The 9655-nt window shown below is 42.2% G+C and overlaps 1 protein-coding gene across 1 annotated transcript; it reads right to left on the minus strand.

The window, feature by feature from the left end:
- Positions 1-1220: 1220 nt before the first annotated feature.
- On the minus strand, positions 1221-3159 carry RAP2B (RAP2B, member of RAS oncogene family). The gene has a single exon (XM_072407962.1). It carries the CDS (start codon positions 2567-2569, stop codon positions 2018-2020), a length of 552 nt encoding a protein of 183 aa, XP_072264063.1. The 5' UTR covers positions 2570-3159; the 3' UTR covers positions 1221-2017.
- Positions 3160-9655: the final 6496 nt, after the last annotated feature.

The following is a 9655-nucleotide window of genomic DNA, read 5'->3' on the forward strand; positions in this document are numbered from 1 at the left end:
CCTGCACTTCACAAGCAAAGAACATCAAACACAGGAAAACAGTGCTTGTCAACATGAGCCCTTCAACCTAAAACATAGGCTTTAATCTACCTGGTGACTGAATAAAAAATGTTTACGTCAGCCTCCCTGTATGCATCAACTAGAAAACCATTCAAAAGTAGTTGCACAAAAGTTTGAACAAAAGTTCCTCTTGGGATATTCTTCCCTCATTTCCTGTCTCACTGTTACTAGGACAATCTGAATGAGGAAATTGGTCCAATGGGACACAACAGTGATAAAAAAAAAACTTTTTCAAAACAAAGGGGAGCCTAGAATCTCTATTGACTTTTTGTTTACGGTCTGTGTCTCTGTTGAAGGTTTCTTCTCTCTTCCTTTTCCAGTGACAATGTTGTCATCACGACAGGAAGTGAGAGAACATTTCTCTTTAAACTACAGCAATCATAACCTGAAGGGTTTAGCAGCATAGCCAACAACTGGATCTAAAAACTAAACTAAAAATTAAATTTGCATAGATATCATCAGCTTAATAAAAGCTTTATGTTATCACAAATCTGTACACTTGTTTAAAATGAAATGTACCCGGAGCGCACGTCATTTCACTGTGGGCATTGCACAGAACATGAATATTTTATAAAAGGTTATCATTTTGTTCAGCATTCATTCAGTTCTCACAGCAGGCAGAGCTGCACGTCGCCCTGTGCCCAGTCTGCCAATGTGTCATGAGAACCCCCCACCCCACACACACAACACCCCGCCCCAAGTCAAAGAAAACACTTCACGTTATGTCACAATGAATTCTGTATTCAACATAGTTTAAAACATAAAAGAGACAAGCTCGTTGCCAGCATGTCCAAGAAAAATCAAATGACACATATTAATGGTCTTGTGGTACATCACATTTTCATTTTAAGATCTCCGACTGCTCTGCAGCGTTAAAACCCACCGCTAGCAACGTGACAAAGAAAACTAAAAACGTTCTAAAACAAGATCCGCACCCTTTATGCGTCAGTATGTGCATTCAGTATGGCACAGAAATGGTTAACCAACAATTATCCCACCCCCCCGTGGTTGAAGACGTAAAAAAAATGTGCAAGACATGGAAACTACATTTACAGGCTCAGAAATGGGTTCGGGGACAATAGATCCTTTTGTCCACACTTGTTCAGTGTGATTACCGAGAGGAAACTGTTAAGTAGTTTGCAGAATAGGAGATAATGGGATTTTGTGGAGATTTTCACAGGTTGGCACCGGCTGGAACAGCTGAATGTTGAAGGCACTGGAAGGACATTGGGTGCTGGTGACCCTGGTAAGCAGAAGTCATTTCAATGTATTATTTTTAAATACATAAGCTGGGCATCAAAAAAAAAAAAATCTGTTCTCGCCAGCTCACGGGACAAAAGAAAAACAACATTTTTTCACAGCTGATAAAAAAATACTAACAGTCTTCCCCAAATTCCCCATTTAATACAGCAGGTAAACAAAATAGATTTCCCCTCTCACACACACATCAGCAGTGAGGGTGCCAACGTTGGCAAACCCCCCACCGCCTTGGCATGGGTTCACTTGAAGATGTGCAATACTTATGAACGTATACTTTGTAACAATAATCCGACTTTGCATAGAAAAACGAGTCATCGGCTAAACAGTCTGGGGTGACACCGATCGGTTGGGGGTGCTGGTTAAGTCCCTCCAGTAAACTTTTTTCCTTCTTGAGTTGCAGACCCTGATGCCCATGAGTTTAGCAGAAAACCTGTCTTGTGTACAGGCGAGCTGTTGGGCCCATTTGTGCAGGCTCAAGGGCCCTTATTGGAGGGCCCACGTATGACAGGACCCCTCCGGCGGTGACATGGCTCCGCCAATCCGTGCACAGGGAAGTGTTTGTTGTTGAACAGATGGGGATCCCACAAAGCGGGGCCCTGGGAGCCGTCAGCCCAACACACCCTTTTGTTGGCTGGATGCAAAGTTGGTTGCAATGATGTTACAAGTAAACATAAAACATAGTGCATTGTATGGGGGATCAGAGGATGACACAGGACGAGCAGCACTGGTCGTCTCCATTGGGTTGGGAAGCATAGTTCATCTGCCTGACAATCTCAGCAAACAATTCGTCCACAGAAGCTTTGTTTTTGGCAGAAGTTTCCATGAAGGGACAGTTCCAGTCATCGGCCAGGGCTTTCCCTTCCCCATAAGACACTTCCCTCTCCCCTTCCAGGTCCACCTTGTTACCCACCAGGATCATGGGCACCTTCTCGTAGCGTTTGACCCGGATGATCTGGTCCCTCATGGGTTTGATGTCCTGGAAGCTCTGCTGGTTGACCAGGCTGTACACCAGGATGAAGCCCTGGCCGTTCTTAATGTACAGATCTCTCATGGAAGCGAACTGCTCGGTGCCCGCCGTGTCCAGGATCTCCAGCACTGACGGGGACGAGTCCACCTCGATCTCCTTCCGGTAGAAGTCCTCTATGGTGGGGTCGTACTTCTCTATGAACGAGCCGGTCACAAACTGGACAGTGAGAGCCGACTTCCCCACCCCGCCTGAGCCCAGCACAACTACTTTGTATTCTCTCATGGCTGCTGACAGGAAAAAGCAGCCGTCAGTTCATGGGCTATGTAGAGGGCGGGAAGACGGGCGGCTCTCCTCACTCACCGAGCACAATGTGCCGGACCAGCCCTGCCGCTCTCCTGCGCTGCCCGTCTCTCCATTCCTTTCTAAGGCAGCGGCTCTAGTTATCTTCAATTACACTTGCATTTAGCAACTGCTCGTCTGTGATTGGCTGCTGAGGATGTCAGCTGCGAGTAACTGGGTTCCGATTGGCTCTGACGTTTAGCCGCAGAGAAAGTATTTTCATTAGTCAAATGTGAGTCATTGTAGTGCGCATGCGCCGGAGTATATGGCAGTAGCCCTTTACACTCGGCTCGGCTCCCCTCTGGCTCCTGGCGTGGCCCGTAATTAGAAGAGACTCGGCAGCTGCAGCTGTTCTACTTGCGGGGGAAGTCCTCTGGCACACAGCCACCTGTGTATCATGGTCGGTAAGGCGAGTGAGAAGGGGAAAGACCGGACTCCCCGTCCTCAGACTCCCAAACTCCAGCCCAAGATGGCCGGGACTCCAGGCGTGCAGCTCTGTAGAGGAATCACACGGCAGCGTGCCTCAGACACCAGGCAGGGGGGAGGGATTGCTGATTCTCCCCCTTCATCTCCAGCACAGCATCCCATGGCAGCAGGCTCCTCTGATCCTATACACAGGCCTCAGGGTCCTAAAGACAGTCAGCAGTCTCCATTCATTACTACCAGCAACAGCTTAGTGACCAGTCCTCTATACAGGCCCTCTCCATTCATTACTACCAGTAACAGAAGCTTCCTCTAATGCAGGCTGCTCTGCCAGCTGATTCCCCTATCACATCATCTGAGGGGGAAGCTAGACTGCTCCGTCACTTAGCTCTACTACAGTGAGAATTAGTTCAGACCTGTATTTTTGTATTACATGGCAGCAATCACAGAGCCCTGCTGTTTCCTAGAAGCCCGGCTGCACATCTATAGGGATGCTGGGGATGTGTATGAGAAGGCTCCATGTAACTGGGGAGGGAGGGCAGTGTGAGCTGAGCAGTGCTGGGAGATAACTTTGTACAGATTAGAAGTTCTTTTTGTTGTGCAGCAAGTCATTTTCCTATGACAGGTGAACGGTAGCTTTCCTGTCTGTAGTGCAATGTTCTGCCATTCAATGTCTCATTAGCTTCAGTCACTTCTGTGCCATACTCGGGGTATATATATATAAATATATATTTAGCATTTTATTGTTGGTAGATTATTTTGACTTGGTCATTTAAAAAGTATCTCACACCCCTGTCCTACACCCTCTGTTTGCGAAAGTGGACTGGATTATGATTAATGATCTGCTAATGCACACTCTCAATTATACTTTAGGAAAATATGATGCTATTTGGGATCCCTGGAAGGAATACAGATCACACTAGATGGGTGACGCTTCCATATAACATCAAGTTGTTTTTTTAAGAGTCCTCCACCCCGCTTTCCTCTCGTCCCTGTCCTGTCCACCCCTTTGGCCTCTTCAGCTTAGCCTTTGGGCATAAAGGAATGTTTTCTTTTACAGTCTTTTGCATGTCAGATTGTTATTGTGCATTCTGTAAGCTGGTGAGGCATGTTTGTCCATATTTTATTACTAATCTTATTTTTTTTATTATTGTTATGTAATTTTCTTTTCTCTGAAAAACTCAATAAAAACATTGAAATACAAATGGGAGTCGTTGGCCGGTTACGTGGGCCCCGGGCCTGGTGCTTGCTGCACTCTTCTGAGGAGTGCTGGGGACCCTACACAGTGCCATATGGACATAGGTCAGAACAATCATTTATCAATTGTGGGCAGACTGTCTATTAGTATAATTTTAGTATTATACTATTATTATTGTTCTTATAATATTATTACACAGTATTTATATAGCGCTGACATATTACGCAGCGCTGTACAAGTCCATAGTCATGTCACTAGTTGTCCCTCACAATGTAATGTCCCTACCACAGTCATGTCTTTAGTACATTCTAATATCAATTTTGGGGGGAAGCCAAATAACCTAACTGTATGTTTTTCGAATAACGGAGTACCCGAAGGAAACCTACACGGACACGGGGATAAACTGCAAACTCCATGCAGATAGTGTTCTAGCCGAAATTAAAACCTGGGACACAGCGAAGAACAGAGTGCTAACCTCTGAGCCACCGTGCTGCCAACTAATAGTTGTGAACAATTGTGATACTGATCAAATATGACCAGTGATGTTCTCTTAAGTGTATGATACGTTGCTGATCACAAGGATTGATTGAAATCAATTATAAATAAAACCACAATATGTATCACAAATAACATCAAGATTAAATTGCATATATTCCCAGCAAAATACTGCATTCCCCGATGTAACATTGCATTGTTGTTTTTTTTGCAGCTCAATAAATGTAACCATAGGTGACCACACGTGGTTGTGTATTAAAGAGAACTTATCTAACATTAGATTACACCACAGCTTCCTGATCACATTTAGATGTTCAAACACCTAAGGGTTAAAATACCATGTTCAGTTTTATTTTGTTTTGTTGTCTCTTATTTTTTCTACTTCCTGTCCTAAGGATGCAACTAGAAGTGAGAAGAAATCCCTCAAAACTGCTAGATCAACAGCAAGATTTCCCCTTACTTTTTGTTCTGGGGACAACTTTATATAGGCCCCCCTTCCCCAGGGACAGAGAGAGCTAGCTGCAAAGTATAGCACTTCATACCTGGGCCATTCAGGCCCTGGACCCCCAACCAACAGGGCCCCCATGGAAAACCCCAGCAGTCCCCAGACATTGTTCATCAATCCATCATGGAAAATTGATGAATGACTGCTGTTCACTCAAATAGCTCAGTGGGGTGCCACTCGCCCCCCCCCATCTCCTAATAAAACTTAACTATGATGTGTGTACAGTGCTCATTTATTCATACTCAACTAGAAACAATCATGAACGGAACCCTAAATCCTTTTCAGTTGTTGGGGAACCCCTGCTATAATCAATCATTGGAACAAAGATATTTCTATTGGTTGCTGGCAGGAGGAATGCCCCCCATACATTAGTTGTCATTAGTGCCACTTTTACAGACAGCTAGAAAGCTCCTTTGTGCCATGTAGCTGGCACTGCCAAGGAACCCCTGGTAATTTCTGGAGAATCCCAAAGGTTGCACAAAACACTGGTTGAGAATGACTGACATACACTAAATAAAAGTTTATTACTGATGTCACATGTCTATATTTCCCACAAGACTATTGGAAGAAAACACATGTACCATGCACGCACAACATGCATAGAACATGTATTATGTAACATGAACACAACCCATAAACATATCCTAAAAATGGGGAAAATTCTTCTGATGTTAAGATGTGAGGGGGTAATCAGCCTGATACCACATTTGTGTGTTTTACCCAGGGGCAGTAAGAGCAGCAATGTGTGTAGTTTTACTGCACATTGCCTAACACTCAGCGCAGTGCTTTGTGATGCAATTGTTTCTGAATTGTGTACCAACTCACTAATACAAAAGCTATCCAATACTGAAAGGACCGATGTAAATATGAAAGAGCTGCTAGAGACATGTCCAAACATGTGTAATATAACTTTACTCATGGTGACCTACTCTTACTATCATGTTTTCCAGCAGAAAGTGATAGGAAATCCCCCAAATGTTAACCGAAGATATATCTATTCTCGTGACAATGGCCAAAGAGGGGAATTACACAATTTCTTGGGCAATTAACTTTCACTTCCTGTTGTCTCTCTGGAACAGGAAATGAAGGGATATCCCCCCAATGGGATTTACCTATACATCCAATGTAACCATCAGGACAAGCAGTTATCTGCTATTGCTGCTTGTAGAATGCTGCATGTAGTTCTTTTTAACTGCAAATAACCATCACCCTCCAAGCTTTTAAATGACTATTGACAGTCAAAGTGGCTTTTTGGACATCAAATGATTGTTGCTGGAAATTATCTTTCGCAATAATTTCCTGTGACAGATGAATGATTGAGCGCTGTACACACAGATGTTCTATGGAAAGGAGAGATGGGGGGGTGAGTGTGCGGTACCCAGCTGTGCCCTCCTCCATCTGTGGCGGATTGATGAACAATGTCAGGGGACCTCTTTACAACCAGGCGACTGGGTATGGATAAACACAGAGTGGGTATCACTAAGGCAAAGAAAGCCTAAATAGCTGTAAAATTTGTTGGCGCTTATTAATAAAACAGTAAAATTTTGAGATGCAGGTATCCTCGGATCATAACAACCCCTGGCTAATTGATCTGATTGATTGGACTGTTTTGAGCATATTACTGCTACATTGTACATTGGCCCATTCTATGTGATTTGATCCCCCACCAATCTTTTCTTTTTGCAGCTCACACATGAATGACCCAGAGGAGGAACACTCTACCATCTCTGCTGGGAGTAGGTGCAATACTGGACATGGCTCTTGAACTGTTGGTACTCTTGTGCAACCTAAGTTTAATGGAATTTTATTTCATAATAGTAATGAAAATGATCGATCAGTCAATTAACTTGTGTATAATAAAAAATGACCATAAACCATTATAGCAATGTTTCTCAACCAGGGTTCCTCCAGAGGCTGCAAGGCATTTCTTGAGCAATTTTTCATCATTCTTCCTACTGACCACCACACTGATATACCATGAGCTGTGAATATAGTAATTGTAGAAGGGGTTCGCTGATGATCAAAAAGTTTTTTCAAGGGTTCTTCTATGTTAAAATGTTTGAGAAATTTCATTATAAAGTCCACATGGCTTACAAGTTGGATGTGGCGTACTGTATCACTTGCTAAACTCACACACACATAAACGCCACTCCTTTTATATCATTTGTGTTTCCTACGGTGTTGCTATACATTCCATTCATCAGAAAATGACACATGTTGATCTGCATTTTGAAACATATAATAATAGGACTTTTGTTTGAACATTTTAGGAGGGACTGGGTTTGGCTTTCAAAAAAATCTATAAAATGAAATCTGGTTCTGTAAATAGTAAGTTGAGTTTTATAGGCAAGGTATTCCCTTACACCAATAAAACATCCCGTGACTCACAGCATGTACAAAGTACAGTATTTACAATGGATCCTCACATTCTTTTCAAATTATAAACTTTTATTGATGTCAACCATAAAGTGAAAGCCTATACTACAATTCTCAGTCCAGTATCAGCCAGAGAATTCCTCCACTGCTTATCAATGTAATAATGTTTTCTATGATGGGCCAACATCCCTTCTCTTATGTGGATTTAAAGGAAATCAGATGGAAAATATTTCATCTCATTTAGAATGTTCACATTTTATTGTGTCATGGTGATTCTACACATGAGATTTGAATATAGGAACAGCCTGCTAATGTCCATCAAGAGTTTTCTGGCTTCTACACCAAACATAGTCCAATCAGTTGCATATGCTTAGAACTCAGCAGCATCCCTACTTTACATTAAACAGCCATGAGCCTGATATTTAGCAATATTCTCTAGTGGATATTCAGTTCCTGCCATTAAACAAGCATAGACCTGGAAGATGCTTCGCCAGAGAAGGTTGTTGAATGTCATATTCACTGCTTTATTAACACGTGCCTAGGGAGCACAGCAGCTTTTTTGATTGACATTAAATAGACCATGGGGTCTATTTATAAAGCTGTGGACCTGATATCATTTTTCTGGTGGAGAACCAATACAGCCCCAATAGGTCAAGTGGCAGTTTTAAGCCAAAGCTCTTGGTGCGATGGGATGGGAGTAGAGTAATGTCTAAGTATTCTAAAACATGTTGACAACTCTTTCCTTATAAAGTGCCTTTGTTTCCGTTGCTTGTCCTCAGAGGTCTGTACACTCAATAACAATTGTTTCCAGGGCCAAGTCATATTATAGCACAAAGAGCTGAACAGTTTTAGGTACCACAGTAACCTTAAAGCTGTTTACTGGCCTATATCATTTAGTTTAACAGTAGGGCAATGGGCACCCTGCAGGGCAGCTGGCAGGAGGGATTGCTCCTGGGTTTTGCAGCTCTTCAACTCTGATAATGTTATCAACCAACTACTGACTGGAAGGTATCCAGCTTCCATGGTCTAATTTGATTTGATTACCAAGGAAAATTGCTAATTAACTACCAATTGTTTCTTATACTTCAGCAGTGTGCAAAATTTTCCCTAAATGCCCCAACTTCTCAAAATTCTGCACCACATATAGTGCTCAGACAAGGATTTGGGCTTCCCTCTGGGTGTTACCGAGTGCATCAAACCACCAAAAAGCTCCCCTTATAAAGATTTTGCAACTTGCTAAAAAATCTGAATGTGACTTGGCCCAAACTTTCCTCTTTATAACACAATGGTGGGAAGCCAGGCTGGATACTAGCCCAAGTGATCACCAAACATGAAAATGATAAACAGTTTAACATTTACAAAAAATATTTTTAATTGGTCTAAGTATATTTTTGATTGTTTAAAAACATTATTTGTTTAAAAGTTTCACTTTCAACATTTGCAATCTGGCAGGGTTTTATTCCAATAAAACATACTTGCCTGCCTGATTGCTCTCCTTAACTGTCAAAATACCTGAGCTGCACCTGTGCGGCTCAGCATAGGAAGCCAGGATACCTGGCACATCCAAGCTTCCGCTAGATCTGCTGAGCCTACATGGGATCTACGTTATCCTGGCCCATCCAATCAAGATGGCCAAAAATCGAAACAAGAAAAAGAAGAAGGGAGAAGATGGCAATGCTCACAATTGAACAGGGACAGGTGAATGTATTTAAAGAAAATGTGATCAAGCAAGTAAGTTATTTTATTACATTTTCTTTGCAATAAAGGACATTTTTGAAAAAAGAAAGTGTTTAAAAAGAACATAAACAAATAAAACAATGCTCTAAAGTCAAATTTTTGTTGAGTTTAGGATGATTTAATGATATAACTAGTATGAACAAATCCATAGAGTCTTGTATCTTGTACTAAGGGCACTTGTTGCAATCTGCAATGCATGCATGTAAATCACGCTTTGTACCACGAAGCACATACCAAAAAAATATAAATAATAATAATGTCCATTTAACCACCTGAGCGTTACACTGAGGTCTAG

Source organism: Pyxicephalus adspersus, chromosome 4 (genome assembly GCF_032062135.1).
Source record: "Pyxicephalus adspersus chromosome 4, UCB_Pads_2.0, whole genome shotgun sequence".
NCBI lineage: Eukaryota > Metazoa > Chordata > Amphibia > Anura > Pyxicephalidae > Pyxicephalus > Pyxicephalus adspersus.

What these genes read in the sequence shown, in the direction of transcription:
- RAP2B (XM_072407962.1), bottom strand. Translation starts at nt 2,569, where the DNA reads ATGAGAGAATACAAAGTAGTTGTGCTGGGCTCAGGCGGGGTGGGGAAG.